This window comes from Stenella coeruleoalba (assembly GCF_951394435.1).
Source record: "Stenella coeruleoalba genome assembly, chromosome: 14".
Taxonomy (NCBI): domain Eukaryota; kingdom Metazoa; phylum Chordata; class Mammalia; order Artiodactyla; family Delphinidae; genus Stenella; species Stenella coeruleoalba.
The window spans coordinates 74,668,480-74,688,029 of NC_137160.1; the positions used below are offsets into that span (position 1 = coordinate 74,668,480).

Here is a 19,550-nt window from a genome sequence, read left to right on the forward strand (position 1 = left end):
TTGGGGTTATTCCAGTTATCTCAGTCATGGGGAATAAGAGAGACTTTGTGTTCTGGGTCCTCTGAGAAGATGCCAAGAGGGGATTAAACAGAGGAGAAATGCCTGTGTGCGGGAAAGTAGGGGGAGAGTCAGGGGAAATGGGACAGCAGTTAGACGGCCATTCGAGTCTGACCCTAAGTGAGGGGACAAGGGAGGGAGGGATGGGTGGAAGCATCCCAGATGCAAGTTCAGCAAAGCCATCAGGAAGTCCTCAAGCCAAAATTGGCCATCACATGAGGCCCATGTCTCCTAGGAGTAGGCCTGCCATAGGTATCCCTGCCATGTTCGGTAGTCAGCTGGGAGTGTGGCTTGGCACAAACATGGCATGGATTTCCAAGCGCGGCAGCTGGGGCCTTGGTCATTTATGTTCCCTGTAGTTGGAGGTCCTTCAGGCACATTCTCCAAGCCGCCATTGAATCAGACATGGGATGCACCTCCCATCTCTGCCAGCTACCAGCTATGTAACTGTAAGCAAGTTATGTGATGTCTCTGAGCCTCAGATTCTTCATTGGTAAAGTGGAAAAAACAAGTCCACTTATTTCCAAGAGTGGCCATACGGCTCAAATGAGATACCATATAAAAGGAATAAAATTACGCCTGGTACAGAAACATTTAGCTACTCTGAATAGAATTCTGCCTTGCTTGTGGCAGTAAAATGTGTGTTTATGTGGTTGTTGTTGAGAGCCTGAGCTCTGGATCCAGACTGCCCGGGTTTGAATCCCAGATCCAATAGTCTTCAATATTCTCCAGCTGTGTGACCTTGGGCTCATGCCTTAACATCTCTGGGCCTCTATGTCCTCATCTATGAAATGGGAAGAGTAGTATTGGTCATTTGGTCCTGTCCTCCAAGAAGCAGACACCAAGACTAGATGAGATGCTAAGAGATTTGCTGGGGAAAGTGCCTGGGAAGGAAAATTGAGAGAGAGCTGGAGGAGGACCATAGAGACAACAGGCCTGGTGCACGTCTGCTTCCTGGGGGGTAGTGGGGGGATGGTTGGGCAGGAAGAGTCTTAGACTGCAGTGCAGTTCTGTTAAGTTTCAACCATTGTGGTGCGGAATCCTTGAGCGCAGTCGCCCATTAGAGGAGCCCCGCGTCTCCCAGAAATGGGGCTGCCTACTGTCGCTGCTGGCTCAGGTACTTGCTGAGAGTAGCCTGTGGGGAGCATGGCCACATGAAAACATAGTGGTGAATTCAGAGCCCAGCAGCTTGTCAGTCTCCCCCTGCAGTTGGAGACCTGGGAGATACATTTTCATGGAGTCGGTGCTCAACAAATACCTGCCATTATTGTATAAATAATTACTATCACTATCTTACTCATGGCAAAGAGTGTTTATTAATGATCTCTCCAACCTGGGAGACACTCCTTCCCCCATCCGCACTGCCTCTGACAATAGAAATCAATGCTTCCCTTAAGGTCATGGCTACAAATCAGGCCACAGTGGACTTTGCTCCAGATTTTCTTTGAAAGAGGATTTTAGTTAACAAAAGAACACACATGTCTGGAACGCGTTTGATTTCTAGGAGTAATTTTGTGTAATTTTCTAATTTTCCCACATGGTCCAATAGAGAACATTAGCTCCTGGGCTCCTGTCCTGTACTCCACTGAATCCCAGACACATGCAAATTGTTTTTCTTAAATAACTCTCCCCACCACCCCTTCTCCCATCTACCCAACCCTCCAGAAGAAGTAGAGTTGCAGTGGTCACCAGTGAATCAGCTGCCCTGGTGGGCATTGTAAAAAAGAAAACAGGAGATCATTAACCAACTTAAGATCCAACAAAGTTTTTTAAAGTCAGAATTGCCCTTTATTTTTGTTCAGCATCTGGTACCTTTCAAATCCCCTTTTGTATCTCTTCTTTCAGATTATCCTCAAAAGCAGTTCTGTGAGTGAGAAAGAAAAGTTTGCCTTCTTTACAGATTGGGACGCTGAGGCATGCCGAAATTACACTCATGTTGAGAGTTGCACAGCTAGTGACAGCTTGCATCAGAATCCAATTGTCCTAACTCTTAAGAGTTTTTAGCCCATTTTATTTATTCGCCCAGAAAATGTTGATTGAGCACCTACTACGTGTCATGCATTGTGTCTACACTGGGGGAAGAGCCTTCTAGGCAGAAGAAATAGTATGTGCAAAGGCCCTGGGATGGAAAGGAGAGTGAATGGGGTGTGGGGTGAAGCACGTGGCACAAGATCAGGCTGGACAGGAGCAGGGACCCAACCACGTAGAGCCTTAAGGCCACATTAAGGATTTTGAACTTCACCTTTAGGTCAAAGGAGAGCCATGGAATAGTTTTGAACAGGAGACTGATCGTAATCAGATTTGCATCTTCTCCTTTTTGTCCATATCCTCATCATCTCCCCAGGACCTGGGGGCAGCTTAAGAGATAATCAGTAGTGAAGCCCCAGGCACCGTCTTCCAGGTTCTCAATGATCCATTGGGAGAAAGTCCTAGCTAAGAGCACAGACTCCAGAGGCAACAGCTGGGTTGAGTCCCCAGCTGTGTGACCAGAGGCACATGTCTCAACTTCACTCTGAACGCTCAGTTTCCTTATATGTAAATGGGTGGTTGTACCATCTAGGGTTTGTTGAGGATTAAATATGCATAAGGTGCTTAGGTAATGCCTGGCACCAAGTAGATGCTCTGATGCACATGGTCATTATTAATGTTGATTAACTTTCTGATCTGTTCATTATTCTCCTGACACTGGGAGGACCTTTGGGGTCATTAAGAGGCTGTTCTTATTCATTAAACTTCATCCATAATAGCCTCTCATGTCTCCTCTCAGCTGGCTGAAACCAGATATGGGAAAGAAAGCCAAACATAAGACTCAAATTAAGAAGAAAACGTTGAATCCTGAATTTAATGAGGTAAGGCTGCCCCATTTTTTGCCATGCTCTGGGATAGTTCCTATATGTGAGGGAGGAACAAATTCCCTGCTAGAAAGTTGTAAAGCACAAAAAAAAAAAAATTTTTTTCTTACATAGATCAGCTTGAATTATCTAAAGAAGGAATGAGTTCCTCATCATTGGAGGAAATCAAGCCTAAAACAAAAGCCTATAGATTTGGAATGTCATAGGGAAGACACTATATTTGGAGAGAGAATGAATTAATGTCTTTTACCAATGTCTCTACCAACTCTAATAGTATATAATACTGATATTTGAGCAAATAAATAGGGGCAGTTGTCCCCTTTACCACCCACCCAGTTGCCACTGCCCTCTCCCTCTCCCTCTCCCTCCATCCTCAGTGCATCCAGTCCTGCTAAAGCCACTATCTAGATACCCATTGAATGTGCTTATTCCTCTGTATTCACACTGTTGACTTGTCAGGCATCTAAATACTCAAATGTTGAGCACTAGGTTAGGTCCAGCCACACAGCTCTTAGACAAAGCCATAAAAGTGGTGATGCAGAAAAACAATTAAAAATAAAAATAAAGTGGTGATGTAGGAAAAAAAACCTGCTAACATACAAAGTTGGTTTTTACCATATGTTATAAAATGGAAAAAGGAAGCCACAGTACAGTATATTCATATTATATTTCTATAATACAATATTCATATATTTCATATGGTATAAAATTCATATTAATTTTTCAAAACAGACACCAGTATGGTCACACATGGGGAATGTTGACAGTAGTCATTCTTGGGTAGATAGATAACAAGTTTTTGGTTATGGGTTTTTGTGGGGTTTTTTTTTTTTTTTTTTTTGCTTCCTTGTTCGTTTTAAAGATGAACAGGAATGAATTTTGTGATTAGGCAGAAGAGTTATTGAAAAAATCAGATTATCTGAAAACATAGGCACCTAACCCTCAACTACCTTTAATCTCTGAACAATGGAGAGTGAGGAAAACCACTTCAGAAGCTATCAGAATGGAAGGACTGAGTTCATGGCTATCTGCCTTTAAGGAAACTTGACCAGGACCAGCCCTCTTAGAAACACCCCACCAGTCTTCTCAACTTCAAGCAGTGTCATTGAAAAGAGAATTATAGGGTCTGGGGGGCTTTATTATACGGAGTGTTAGTTGAGAGGGGTTCTTCAGGCCTGGGGTAAAGGCCCCTTTGATTCCAGATACCCAGGACAAGGTCCTCCTCTTGGTCCATGAACCCCTAAGACTCAGCCTCTTAGCTTCCGATGCCGAAGGCTCAGAGAACCCTGTCACTCACATGTCTTCCTCTGCTGCATCTAGGAATTTTTCTACGACATCAAACATAGTGACCTGGCGAAGAAGTCACTGGACATCTCAGTCTGGGACTATGACATTGGCAAGTCCAATGATTACATCGGTGAGTGCTCCCAGCTCCCGGGGAAAACCCTATCCTCTATCCTCCCAGGAGGGGGGAGCCTTACCCAGGGATGCACAGGGTTGAGGGCACTGCTTTACTTTGGTAATTACATTGTCCAAACGCTAAGTCGGGACCCATGGTCCTCACTTGGGTCCAATTTGGCTTACAAAGCTGGGAAGATTGGATCACGATTGGTTATTTGCTGAACAAATCACCTCCAGCAGAATAATTAAATTACAGAAGAGTGGAGCGTGTGGCCTCTGCAGAAAATAGGGTGTAGGGCTTCCCTGGTGGCGCAGTGGTTGAGAGTCCGCCTGCCAATGCAGGGGACATGGGTTCATGCCCTGGTCCGGGAAGATCCCACATGCCGCGGAGCGGCTGGGCCCGTGAGCCATGGCCGCTGAGCCTGTGCATCCGGAGCCTGTGCTCCGCAAGGGGAGAGGCCACGACAGTGAGAGGCCCACATACCGCAAAAAAAAAAAAAAGAAAAAGGAAAAGAGAAAATAGGGTGCAAAGGAAGTCTCCTTAATCTATTTGCAAGTCCAGAATGAAGGTTCTCCTGTTCCCAGTCCCCCTCCAAATAATGAGGTGGAGTAGGAGTCATTACAGGTGGAGTAGGGAGGGAATTCCAGACAACGGATACAGCAAGAGCAAAGATGTGCAGGCAGGATTGAGCAGGGTGATGAAACTGACTCTGGAAATAGATGATGAGTACCAGAAGTAGTGAGAGAGAATTTCAGTGAGTGGATTGATGACTTAAAGAAGGTCTTTAAAAATAGACAATGAAGTTGTGACTTGATGCCACAGTAGGGAGCCATTGCAGGTTCTTGAGTAGGTAGTCTGTAGGCAGAGAAAGCCAGTAGTAATAATAACATCATAACCACAACCTCCAGAGAGAATGGATCCCAAGTGGCTGGAGCGGGGGTGGGTCACTGCTTGGTGGCAGTTTTTCCCCAACTAGACACTTGGGTCCAGAATGAGATTCCCGTGCATTCTTCCACTCTGACTGCCTGCCCCTATCTTCCCATCTTGTCCTCCAGGAGGCTGCCAGCTGGGGATCTCAGCCAAGGGAGAGCGCTTAAAACACTGGTACGAGTGTCTGAAAAACAAGGACAAGAAGATAGAACGCTGGCACCAGCTACAGAATGAGAACCACGTGTCAAGCGATTAGGATGGCGCCCAGGTCCCCACCTCCATGCCCCAGCCCATGCCCCGTCACCCCACAGCCTGTCCCAGCTGCCCGTTGCACTCTGGTCTCTCTTCTCTACGCCTCCCCCAACCCCATCACTCCTGGAGCCTGCCTTTGAAGTCTCCCCCGCACCTTGGACATTGCCACCAAAAACCTCCCCTCTCCTCAACACTGCGATGCGGGCTCTGAATGCAGCCCCTCTCTGATCCCTCCAGGATGGAGCCATAGGGATGGGGATGGGGAGATTTTTCACAAGGAGGTTGTTAATTTAACAACCTCTCAGCCTGGGTAAATTACAGAGGCTCTTCATCATTTAGGACTGTTTTTAGACCCTCCTGGCCTTGGACACACGCACATAACAGACACACACACACACACACACACACACACACACACACACACACACAACTTGTTTCCTATGTCGACATCCACCTATACCCTCAGTTGTCAGCAGAGCCAGACAAGGCTGTGAGGATAAGCATTTGGGCAGAAATAGAGCATCTCAGGTCCCTCCACCTCTTCACATCATACACCCCAATTGCCACAAAACAGACCCCCATGTTTAAACTCCCCGGTGACTAGGAACATACCCTCCCGGCTCCAGGTGCATCAAGAAGTGACCATGCAGAATACCCAAAGGAACTGGGTAGCCCCCCCACTTTCAGGATGTCCCCTATTTGCTTCCTAGCAGAAACGAGCTCCCATTCTCTACCACCCACCTCCCCCCCCCTCTTTCCCCTTCCCTTAGCCCAAGGCCACGTTCACCGCTCCCTTCCTCACCCTCTCACCTCTTCTCTCTCCTCCCACCTCTTGCCCCTTCTCCTTTCTCCCTCTCTGAGGGGGTAAAATAGCAAAAGCAGAAAAATGTATCTTAACACAGCCTCGCCTCCTCGCCGCCTCTCATCAGCCTGACCAGCAAATGCTGAGAAACTGGCAAATCCCTGAACTTCCATGTAGGTCTAAGCTTCTACAACCACCCACTTCTCCCCTTGGCAGAGCCGGGTGTCCTCGGGCCTTGGGCTGCTGCTGGCGCTGCCCTGGGTGCATGGCAGCATCCTGCAAGCTGTGTAGACACCCCGTAGAGGGGCTTTCTCAGCCCCTGGCCTCCCCAAGTGGGCGCAGAACGTGCTTAAACCAGAGGTCTGGGTTCCAGGAGGCCTCTCCAAAGCCCCTAGCCTTTCTCCTTCCTTTGCTCTTAGCTAAATGAACAAATGACCCCCACCCCCACCCCCACCCCTCTCTCTCTCTCTCTCTCTTTCTCTCTCTCTCTCTCTCTCTCTCTCTCTCTCTCTCTCTCAGACTCTCTTGCATCCTGTCTCTCACTCAGAATCGCCTCTGGTCTCTCTGTCTCTCTATCTCTTGCACCCTCTTCATTGTGTCAGGAGAACAAAACACCATCATGAACATAAAACTTTAGAGAGTGACAGATCCTGACACCAAAGGCTTTTGTTCCATCATGAATTGTTCAGTCTTTCTTCCTAAAAATTAAGAAAAAAAATTTTTTTTTCAAAGGAGGAAAAGGCAACGAGGACAAACATTATAAGGTTCACGGTTAGGTCATCTTCAGTGCCCTGTGAGAAAGGTTTGATTTTTCCCAATTTCCAGTCAGTCTTCCTTCATGAAAATTGCCCCCCCCCTCCAGTACCCCACCATTATCTATAGAAGTAGCCAGAGGGACACTAAAACTCTCACTTTCTCCAAACACACATCTTTTAACCTTCCATTTCTGGGCCCTCCACCCCTAGCTCCCTTGACAAGTCATTGGAAGTCACTGATTTCTTGCCTTGAATAACCATTTTCTAGACCCCAGGTATTTCGCCTTCTCCACGATGGCCAGCAGCTTCCTGGCTGCCATCTTCCCTCCTGACCCTCTCTCTCCAGTGGCCCCCTTGGAGTGCCCACTCTCAGCCCGCCTCCTGTTCATGGTTTGCCCTTAGGAGAAAGCATGCTGGCTGTGTCTCCCAGGCCTAACGCTGGCATTGGTGCTGGACTCAGCATGCGGCTAGCTCACAGTGCCTCTGTCCAGGCGCGCCCCCTCCCTGGTAAATGTAAGCACCTTCCTGCTAGAACACACACACACACACACACACACACACACACACACACACACACATACACACACACACACACACACACACACACACACACACACTACACACATACACACACACGCCCTCTGGTGCATGCAGAACCACCCATCGCCTTTCTTTGTGATGATGTAGCCAAAAATAAAGTAGGAATATCCAGGAAAACTGATGGCCTGGGTTTTTCCTCTCTGGTTTCTGGAAGCTTTTTCTCCCCACCAACACACATGACGTACCTGGATAGTCAGTAGTTAATGAGCATCTACCATGTTCCAGCCACTGGGGATACAGCAGTAAACAAGGCAGATGCGGTCCCTGCCCCCGTGAAGTTTGCTTTCTGATGGATATCATCTTGGAAAGGTGGGCTCCAGCCAACTTGACTGACCTCACGCCCTCCTGGAAGAATGCTTTTTGCTGGTGTCCACCCAATAAGAAGGCAGCATCCTCATCTTTTCCCGACTAACCCAACCTTGGGGAAAACTCCCTAGTGGTCATGGAATGAGATAATTTCAAGGCTGAAAGAGACCACAGAGTTGAGCCAGAGCCTGGTTCAGTCAGCTCACTTATCTGACAGATGAATAACCCAAAGCCCAGAGAAGGAAATGGGCACATCCAACATCTCATGGCTGCAGTGCCAGGAAAGGAGCTAGATCGTTGGATCCCCTGTGCAATGCTCTTAACGCACTGATGATAAGAAGGCAGATCACCAAACACCTCTTTTATATTGAAGCACTTTCCATCCTGCGATGAGCCTTTTCAGAAATGACCCCTTACTTGAGATTCTCAACAGTCCTGAAAGTGAGCTAGTGAGTAACTAACTTTCCAGAAGGATTTTTAAACTCACTACAAGTGAGATTTTCAGCTTACATCAAAAGAGCTTAAGCAACTCATCAGGAAGATTGGTTGCTTCTCAGAAGGAGCTGACAATTCCATCCAACGGAAATTTCTCTTCCATGCCAAGTTTGAGGCAATTTCCTTTTCTCACTCCCAGAAGGGTGGTTCTCACTGTTGGGGGCAGAAGTTGGCATATTAGAATCACCTGGGGAGATATATTTTTCAAACTACCCATGCTCTCCCTGCCACCATCGCCCCTTCCTGCAGATTCTGCTACACCCCGGGGACCAGAGGTATATTTGAAAATATTTCCTGGTTGATGGCTTGGGCTTCCCACCTCTATCGTGACTTTGCAAACCACTGCCCTAAAAGTCCATCATTTTACCTACGATTCAGTCAGCTGCCACTAAGTGGAGAGGGGTGCCAGCTAGGGCCACACAGGCCTTTCGGAATGGCAGGAAACCCTACTTGCTGCGCTCTTTCCCTGTGCTCATGGTGGATCACTAATCAATATGGCATTTTTCCCACAGAACCCACTAGCAGCATCTGCATTCTTCTCAACACAGCAGTCTACCCCTGGCAGCCACCGCCAGTCAGTCATAGGCAGCTGAGAAGAAGCCTAATTTCCACCTCTGAAATGGTAGATCTCCTTCCCTCGGCGTGGGACATGCTTAACAGGCTGAGATGAATACACATGAGGAAAGTTTTCATAAATATCAGTACACCTAACTTGACTAATTTTCTTTTTTTCCCCACTGAAACCAAACATAGTGTAAGAGGCAATGTGGTGTGGTAGAAATCACCTGACCAGAAAAGCACACCAGCTTTTTAATCCACTCAGTGCAACATTCAGATCCTGACTGTCACTTACTAGCTGTGGAACCTAACCTCTCTGAGTCTCGGTTTCCTCATCTGGAAAATGGGGATGATATGTGAGCTTGAGCAAGTCCCTTCCTCCTGTGGGTCTTCAACTGTATAGGCAGGACATCGTTTGTGGTCCCCCGGGCCCACTAATAATGCCTTCATTTCCCAGTCATTCAAAGAAGACCTAGACCTCGTTGAGGGCAGATCCCCTGACTGCAGTCCTGCATTATGTGTTTTGCATAAAACACACAAGAATGAGCAATCTATAATTTCATGTTCCTGTTTCTTTAAAGAAAACAAGAACATAAAGTCACCTGCAAAGACATGAGGGCCTAATTCTGGATTTTTCCAATTATGCCCTCAGTTCTTTTAGAGTTGTCTCACTCATACCTAATTCTCTGCACTGTTTTATGGTACTAGGCTTTATTACATCTTTACAAAGAATTCAGTGCTGGTTTTCTAAGGACAGATGGCTTTCGCACTCATGTCGGATTTGTTTACATATATTTTGTCAAAAGTATATATTTCATTAACAAGTACGATTGCCCAAAAAGCATTTGGGAGCAAACAGAATCTTTGATAAACATACATTCCAACTGTATGTATAGAGTGTCACATAGATGAATGCCCATCCCCTTCATGGTTCCACATGCCTTAGGCATTAAGTCAGTATGTTATACAGAAGGAGTGGGGAGTGTCAATTAATTGATGAGCTGGTTAAGACAAGGGTGATTCAAAAAGATAGCTAATTGGCACTGACTGCTTCACCCAACAACAGCAGGATACACATTCTTTTCAAGCTCACGTGGGATATTCACCGAGATAGACTACCATCTGGGCCATAGAACGCACCTTAACAGATTCAAAAGCATAGATAGCATACAAGCTATGCTCTTTACCACAATGGAATTAAACAAGAAATCAAGAAAAGAAAGATCTGGAAAATTCCAACATCTTTGGAGATTAAATAACACACTTCTAACACACACATGGGTCTAAAAGTCTCAAGAGACATTGAAAAAATATTTTACACTCAAGGAAAAGAAAAAATAAAATAAAATTTAGAGACACAGTGAAAGCAGTGCTTAGAGGAGAATTTTTAGCACTGAATGCATATATTAGAAGAGAAGAAACATCTAATCTCAGAGATCGTGGAGCAACAGGTGAGACTATTCTGCAATGATTTCATAATTGGTGGAGACAACACATTATGATTTGGCAAACCCATAAAATGTACAACGTAGTGTGAACCCTAAAGTAAACTTTGAACTTTATTTAATAATAACATGTCAATATCAATTCATCTTGCAACAAATGTACCACACCAAATTTGATAACAGGGGAAACTATGGGTGGAAGGAGAGAGGACATAAGTGAACTCTGTACTTCAATTATTTTTTAAACCCAAAACTTCTTTAGGAAATAAAGTCTATTAATCAAAAGGGGGAAAAGTATAGGACAATGTCGTTTAACAAAAAATAGACACATGGTTAGAGTTTGTGTGTATGTGTGTGTGCGTTAGCCTAGAAAAAAATATCTGGAAAGATCTCCACCAAAATGTTTATAGATGTAGTCTTCAAAGTTTAGGATCCTGGATGGTCTTTATGCTCCCTGATTTTTCTGACATGTTTCTTTTTATAATATGCAGGTACTGCTGTAAAGATCATAGGAGACCATAAACCAATTTTGTAGGTAACAAAAAAAGACAAAGGAAACCCCCCCAAAAGTTTTTACTTATGACTTCTCTTGGGTGAGGTACTAAGCTGGGTTGAAAAGCAACATTTTCAGAACAGTCTGAAGAAAGGCCTGATGTTCTAGGGGGCTGGATAAAGGCAGAGTAAGTCTCAGAGAGCAGGGGAAAGAGCTGGGAGACACAGGGTCGAAGGGGTTGTTGATTTCTTAAAGGCAAAGAACAAGGTTATGGCTCCTCCCTTTCAAAGAAAGGAAACCAGTGACAGTCCAGACTCAGGGCACAGCTCTACCCTTTCGAGAAAATGAAACTAACAGCCTCCTAGACCCAGGCAGCGGAAGAGGTAGAAGCTAACAGGTTTTGGCAGCCAACTCTGCTGCCTCTGGCTCTCCTGTCCCTGCCTGAGCATCATGAAGAAGTTTAGAAAGACCCGAGCCAACCAACTGGACAAGTTCATCGAAGACCGCCACCTGCCAGACAAGGATTTCCGCACGCAGGTCAATGAAGCCATCCACATCATCTGCAGTTTCGTGAAGGAGAGGTGTTTCCGATGGGCCCCTGACCCTGTTCGGGTGTCCAAAGTTGTGAAGGTGAGTCCAGAACTGCCTGGCTGGGGAGAAGGGGGCTGAATGAGCAAGTGTTTCCACAGAGACAGAGAGCAAAAGGTTGAGGTCTCTGGGGCTGGTGGTTTCTGATTTATCCATGCCAAAACTATAACCACAGCTTGTGAAAGTAGCTTCTGGGGTGAGGGCCTCCACCTGTAAGTTTTTAACAAATGCCCAGGTCAAGTTTATAAACCACCTATGTCACGTCCACTACAGAGATAGACAAACTGAAGCCCAGCTGTATCAACAATCCGCTAATCATCGACTGGGGACACACCATTCCTGCAGATTCATGAGCTGGTTAAGAGTGTAAGTTTTGAAAGCAGATAGCACCTGCTGCTGTGAAATCTTGGGTGAGTCACTTAACCTCTCTGTGCCTCAGTTTCATCATCCATAATTCCCAGTACTTTGCAGGGCTTGCAGCTCAAGTAAAATAAGCCATGGGCCAGTTTACAGTATTAATTATATAAGGTCAAAAAGAACAGGGAATAAAGAACACAGACCCTGTAAAAAGGCAACCAGGGTGTGAATTGCATCTCTGCCACCTACTAGCTGCGTGATGGGGCCAATACATAATCTCTCTCAGCATCTGTTTCTCCATCTGGAAAATGAGAACAGATAATAATAGTAACTAAATCATAGAGTTCTTGTGAGCATTCTAGGAGTTGACTGGTAATGCCTTCAGAACAGTGGCTAGCACTCAGAATGTTAGTGATTGTTCTCAGCATTTTATTTAGGAAGGCTCTTCTCAGTGATAAATGTCAGTTCTCATTCTCACCACCTTTTTTAGGGTGGCTCCTCAGGCAAAGGCATGACCCTCAAGGGCCTATCAGATGCTGACCTTGTCGTCTTCGTCGCCAGTCTCACAAGTGTTCGGGAACAGCTTCAGCACCGAAGAGGATCCATCAAGGAAATTAGGAGACAGCTGGAAGCCTGTCAAAGAAAGGAAACATTTGAAGTGGAGTTTGAGGTCCAGAAACGGTGAAGGAAGAAGCCCCGTGCTCTCAGCTTCGTGCTCAGGTCCCCTCGGCTCCTCCAGGGGGTAAAGTTCGATGTCCTGCCTGCCTTTGATGCCCTGTGTTAGCAGTCACAAGGTGTTTCAGCCTTTGTCCTATGTCAGGGCTTCTTCCTCTTTTTTTTTTTTTTTTTTCATGTTTCTGAGCAGAAATCTTCCTCAGTTCAAGAGTCTATTAAAACATAAACATGCCTTCAACATGAGGAGGAGATCTTAGCATCTCTCTCAGAGCAAGATAACTAGGGTCGTATTCAGCCACCACAGTGACATTAAACAACAAATTGGTACAATTTGGGGGTAAGACTTTTTTTTTTTTTTTTTTTGCGGTACGCAGGCCTCTCACTGTTGTGGCCTCTCCCGTTGCGCAGCACAGGCTCCGGACGCGCAGGCTCAGCGGCCATGGCTCACGGGCCCAGCCGCTCTGCGGCACGTGGGATCTTCCCGGATCGGGACACGAACCCTGTCCCCTGCATCGGCAGGCAGACTCTTAACCACTGCGCCACCAGGGAAGCTCAAGACATTTCTTATACAATACCTGCCAGGCTTACTAGTTCTACTTATGGCAAATTGTGTGAATCTTACCTTTCTACAAATGAGGCAGCAAAAGATGTACACTACTACATATAAAGGAGATCACCAGCAAGGTTTTACTGAATAGCATAGGGAACTATATTCAATATCTTATAATATATCTTATATATTTGTAACTGAATCACTTTGCTGGACACCTGAAACTAACACAATATTGTAAATCAACTATACTTCAATTTAAAAAAATAGATAAATCCCAAAACACTGAGGCAGCATATATCTGGTGTAAACACAATATGTTAATTTCATCTTTTATCCAAAGCATAAGGGAATATCATCAAATTTATCTGAGGGTTGGAATCTGTAGACAATCTGCAGGAACATTGGGACAGGAAGCAGTACATCTCTGAGGCTCATTTCCACTGAGTACCTTCCATGTGCAAGGCACTGTTCTATGGCCATAAATGAGACAGACAGGGAACTTCTCTCCTGGAGCCTGACAATAATAATTTAAATACCATAAATGAAAGGATAACTTGTTGAGACAAAAACTAAATATGGTGATTCAAAAGAGAATGATGGGGCTTGAGTGTTTAGACAGGGCAACAAGGGAGGTGACCACTGACCCGAGGCCCGAGGGATGAGAGGAAGCCAAACCTGGGAAGATCTGGGGGCTCCAGGAAGAGGAAACAGCAAGTGCAAAGGCCCTGAGACAGGAATGAGCTTGGCATATTTGAAGAAGTGAAATAACCGGGGGAGTAAGTAGCAAAGGGATCAAGGCAAGAGGTGAGATGGCAGAGGTGGCAGGAGACAGGTCACACCAAACCTCCTGGGCCACTGCGAGGACTTTGGATTTTATTCGGATGTCCTGGGAAGCAAGAAGTGGAAGGATCAGGTTTTAAAAGGCCTCTGTGGGTGCTGGGTAGAGAATGGGCTGTGGAGGATCCAGGAAGGAGGCTGCTGCCATCTCTGCTGTGTCCAGGTGAGAGATGATGCTGGCTTGGATGGGGTGACGGCAGTGGAGATGGGAGTGGCGAGGACTGGGGATGGTCCTCAGGCCTCCTGGCTCTGGGCCTACTGACCTTTCCACTGCACCCCATGGTCAGTGAGCTTGTCTCCTCAGAGGGATTGAAAGAAACTCAGAGAAAAGCTGACATCTTCACATTATGGATTAATTCCCAACAGGTCAGGTGATCAAAGGCTACAGACCTGACCCTCAAGTCTACGTCCAGCTTATCCAAGAGTGCGAGTCCCTGGGGAGAGAGGGCGAGTTCTCCCCCTGCTTCACGGAGCTGCAGCGAGCCTTCCTGAGGGACCGTCCAACCAAGCTGAAGAGCCTCATCTGCCTTGTGAAGCACTGGTACCAAATGGTATGGCATGTTCCATCCAGACAGAGAGCGGAGGAGGAGGAGGAGGGAGAGAAGGAAGAGAGTGAGGACAAGAGGAGGGAGGGGTGGAATAGAGGGAGGGAAGGAGGAGGGGGAGGTGTGGGGAGGAAGCAAGGATGAGGCATCGGGAGGGGGAAGAAGGAAGGGGAGGGGAGGGGAGAGGAGTGGGGAAGAGAAGAAAGAGGAGCGGGAGGAGGAGAGGAATCTGAAAGGATGGGGGAGGAAGGAGGGAGATGGACAGAGATGAAAAGAGGGAAAGAGCATGAAGGAGGGGAGAAGGCAGGGAACAAGGAAGGAGAGGATGAGAGGAAGAAGGTGGAAGAGTAGAGGTTGTGGGGAGGAGGGGAAAGAAAAGGGAGAAGAAGGGTAGGGCCCGGGACAGGTGCCAGTGGACTCAGGTGTCTCATTCTTCCTGGTCTTCCCGTATCAGGAAATAACAACTCCACCCTTCCAGTTACTCTGGACAAAACCATGGCTCTTTCTTACCTTTTTCACACACACACACACACACACACACACACACACACACACACACACACACACACACACACACACACACACACACACACATCCAGCCAGTCTGTAAATGGCTTGGTCCTGTATCTAAAATATACCCATTATCATCAACCATCACCACCTCAGTCACTCCCACCCTGGTCCAAGTCACTTGGGAGGCTCACAGGATCTGCCCTCGACCTCTCTGAACCCCCATCTCTGCCCCCTCAGCACTCCCCCAGGCCATGCTCTGCTCTTCGTTAGTCCTCCAAGAGGGAAACTCTACTCCAGCCTCAGGGCCTTTGCATGAGCTTATTTGTTTATTGCCTGTCTCCCCACTAAAAATGTACATAAAAGAAGGGATTTGTATATTTTCTTCACTGCTGTATCCCCAGAATCTAGAACAGTGCCTGGCACATAATAGGTTCTCAGTAAGTAATTACTCAACAAATTAATGAGTGCTAACGCCCCCACCCCCCAACACACACTCTTCTGTTCACTTCCTAGCTGTCCGAATTTGGGCAACTGAATTAACATCTTGCCCCTCCTGTTTTCTCACTTGCAAAGAGTAACATGGCACAGCAGTAGTAAATCACATACCACAGTGATGCCCATGTAGATTGCTTTGGGTAGTATGCACATTGTAACAATATTAATTCCTTGAATCCATGAGCATGGTATATCTTTCCTTTTATTTTTGTCATCTTCAGTTTCTCTCATCAAAGTCTTATCAGGGTACAGGTCTTTCACTTTTATGGTTAAATTTATTCCTAGTTTTCTTCTTCTTTTTGATGCAATTGTAAATGAGATTGTTTTTAAATTTCTCTTTCTGATAGTTTGTTATTCATGTATAGAAATGCAACAGATTTCTGTATATTATTTTTGTATCCTGCAATATTCCTGTATTCAGTTTTTAGTTCTAAAAGTTTTTTGGTGGCATCTTTAGGGTTTTCTATGTATAGTATCATGTCATCTGCAAATAGCAATAGTGTAACTTCTTCTGTTTTAATTTGGATGCATTTTGTTTCTTTTTTTAATGTTTTTTTAAAAGTTTATTTATTTTATTTATTTATTTTTGGATCTGTTGGGTCTTTGTTGCTGTGCGTGGGCTTTCCCTAGTTGCAGCGAGTGGGGGCTAGTCTTCGTTCCAGCGCGAGGGCTTCTTATTGCAGTGGCTTCTCTTGTTGCGGAGCACGGGCTCTCGGCCCGTGGGCTTCAGTAGTTGCAGCACACAGGCTCAGTAGTTGTGGCACACGGGGTGGGCTTGGTCGCTTCGTGGCATGTGGGATCTTCCCGGAGCAGGGCTCGAACCCGTGTCCCCTGCATTGGCAGGCGGATTCTTAACCACTGCGCCACCAGGGAAGTCCCTGCATTTTGTTTCTTTTTCATGCCTGATTGCCATGGACGGACTTCCAATACTATGTTGAATATATGTGGGGAGAGTGGGCATATATGTCTTGTTCCTGATCTTAAAGGAAATGCTTTTAGCCTTCACCATTGAGTATGGTTTAGCTGTGGGTTGGTCATATAGGGCCTATATTGAGTTATGTTCTCTCCATACCCACCTTGTTAAGATTTTGTATCACAGAGGCTGTTGAATTTTCTCAAATGTTTTTTCTGTATCTGTGGAAATGGTCATATGCTTTTTATCCTTCGTTATGTTAATGCAAATGTATCACGTTGATTGATTTGTGGATACAGAAGCATCCTTGAATCCGTGGAATATATCCAACTTGATCATGGTGTATGATCTTTTAATATATTGTTGAATTTGCCTTGCTAATATTTTGTGGAGGATTTTTGCATCTATGATCATCAGGCCTATAATTTTTTGTAATATCTTTGTCTGGTTTTGGTGTAGAATGAGTTTGGAACCATCTCTTACTCCTCAATTTTCTGGAATAGGTTGAGAAGAATAGGCATTAACTCTTCTTCACATAAAAGCTGAACAAACTCATTTTCCTAATTTTTTTTCCTCTTCTCAGTGTAAGATGAGACGTGGGAAAAAACTGCCCCCACAATATGCCCTGGAGCTTCTGACAGTCTATGCTTGGGAGCAAGGAAGCATGGAAACAGGATTCAGCACAGCTCAGGGATTTCAGACTGTTTTGGAATTAGTCCTGAAGCACCAGCACCTCTGCATCTACTGGGAAAAGTATTATGACTTTGAAAACCCTATTACTGGACAATACCTGAGAAGGCAACTTGCAAAACCCAGGTACTCTATCCCCACGTGGCTTAGCTCCCCACATAAATGAACCCATGAATACAGCTGTGGCACCTTGGAAATGTAGGAAGTGAGAAGGATCCATATTTATTGATCATCATCTATTGTCAATCACTGGGCTGGGCACTTTACTCCTACCATCTGATTTAAATAATAAATTTAAATAATAACCTCCAATCCAGTGAGGCAGGCAATATGCTAACCATTCTACAGATGACTGAGGTTTGGAGAAATAAGAGCTTGTCCAAACCTTAACAGAAAATGAGTGAAATACCTGAAATTTGACTAAAATAACAATAGCTACAGCAACAATAATGACTGCTCCCAGGAAGTAAGAGCTTGCTGTAAGACCAACACACTCGAACAGAATAGTAAAATTTTGGTTATTAAAACTGACATGTATGGACCCCTTATTATGTTCCAGTTACTGTTCTGAGCACTTCACATGCTTGTCTAGATCCTCATACAGCATGCTTTGAGGTAGGGTTATTCAAATCTCCCCATTTCACTGATGAGGATACTGAGGATTAGAGATTCAGGTGACCTGCCCAAGGTCACACCACTAATAAAGAGCAGAGGTAAGATTCAAACCCAGGTCTATCAAGGCCCGAATGCAAGCCTCCTTCTCCTTGTGTCCAATGCCCACCGTAGGGGAGGGCACTCAGGACACACCCCAGGGAGCAGTGCCCTCCTGGGCCCCTCCTGCTGCCCTGAGTCCCAGTCTGCCCAAGTTGGTATTTTGCTCTGCCAGGAGCTCTAGACCCCCGCAACACAGCCCACATACTCACCTGCCCCTCTCTAACTGTTGCTTTTCAGACCTGTGATTCTGGACCCAGCTGACCCTACTGGAAATGTGGCTGGTAAAGACCCATATAGCTGGCAGCTGCTGGCACAAGAGGCTAGAGTCTGGCTGGGATACTCATGCTGTAAGAATTGGGATGGGTCTCCAGTCAGCACCTGGAAGGTGCCGGTGTGACCTCCTGATTCCCTCATGTGACCTGATATTAATGGCAGGTTGAAATAACAACTTCTAGAAATACTGCATTAAATCAAATTGAATTTCATCTCTGTCTTTGTACTCTTTTACTGTGGTTACTAGAAAATGTAAAATTACACATGTGTTCTGCCCCAGAATGAATCACCGGATTAGACAATAGGCTTACCAACTCACATTGTCATTTACAAAAGTCCAGTCAATAAAAACTCCCTTAAGGAAGCACAAAAGATCAAGCATGTTCTTACCACCTGAGTCACTGGTCACGTGTGTAGCTGGGAAACAGTCTTTGGCTTCTCCATATTACTGTTCCTCCTTTGAGTCCTCCAGCATCCCTGTGAGATGGGTCTTATTCTTGTTCTCATAATAATACACTGAGATTTGGGCACTTGCTTGAGTCACCAAATATTCCAGCAGCATTTGTTGAAGGGACCATCCTTTCCCCACTGTTCTGTAAAAGCCACCTCTAACATATGTCCAGAGCCCGTCTGTGTGTGAGTCTGCGCAGTTCCATTGGTCAACTTTGGCATCCTTGAGTTAATAGTACCTTGACTAATTACTCTAGCCTGGTATTAATTCTTAATATCTTGTAGAAAACTCTGTTTTTATGCAAACCAATGTCTTCTCTTGGCTCTATTTCTATGTTAATATTATATTCTGTTTGTGAAATTTCACCCAAAATACGGGGAGGCATTTGATTAGAATTCCATAAATTAGTTCAGGGAAGATGACATCTATTGAGAATCCCAATCCACAAACTTGGAGCTTCTTTCCATTAATTTTCCTCTTCTTGAATTACTCTGTAACTATGTTTTATAGTTTTTCCCTGCATTGGTCTTAAGTGTGTTTTGTCATATTATTCCTAGATACTTGTTTTTATGTTATTGTACTTAGTAGGTTTTCTTGAATTTCATTTTGTGATGGTTGGTTTCATGAAGACCTAAATGTTTTCAGTGGGTATGTATGATTAAAGCACGGTGAGCGAGTGAGCTTTATACTTTTCTGAATTTTGTGATTTTTGTTTTGCTGTAAATTTATACTGCTTGAATGACCACAAGAAACAGTAAAGCATTTTGTTTCAAAACCTTTTGTGATAAGTATTTGTCAGCTGAGCTCTGATAGTTTGGGCAAAGCTGGCAGACCCAGGCGACAGAAGGCTCAAGGGTGCTGCAGTTTGGAGCTGCTGGCTCATGAGGTTCAGAAGCAGAGGAGCAAGTGTGTTAGGGGTGACGGAAATGCTCTCATGAAATTTGAAGCACCCGAGTCATAAATTCCTGACTGCCCAGAGCTGAGTCCCCATTCTGGGCA

At 45.4% G+C, this 19,550-nt stretch overlaps 2 protein-coding genes across 2 annotated transcripts in view; both read left to right on the plus strand.

Moving 5' to 3' along the window:
- RPH3A (rabphilin 3A) overlaps nt 1-5,522 on the plus strand; it is a 282,381-nt gene extending 276,859 nt beyond the window's left edge. The window contains exons 20-22 of the mRNA XM_079943019.1: nt 2,825-2,906; nt 4,230-4,326; nt 5,367-5,522. Of these exons, the coding sequence (XP_079799145.1) occupies nt 2,825-2,906; nt 4,230-4,326; nt 5,367-5,497 (310 nt within the window). The 3' untranslated portion in view covers nt 5,498-5,522. The remainder of the gene's footprint in view (nt 1-2,824; nt 2,907-4,229; nt 4,327-5,366) is intronic.
- A 5,875-nt stretch (nt 5,523-11,397) lies between these two features.
- Nucleotides 11,398-18,224, plus strand: LOC307197295 (2'-5'-oligoadenylate synthase 1-like; the record flags this gene model as incomplete). Its single annotated transcript, XM_079943057.1, is given in 6 exon segments — nt 11,398-11,577; nt 12,383-12,574; nt 12,578-12,671; nt 14,324-14,508; nt 17,007-17,239; nt 18,065-18,224. Coding segments are annotated over 6 exon segments (1,044 nt in total).
- Between the last annotated feature and the right edge of the window lie 1,326 nt (nt 18,225-19,550).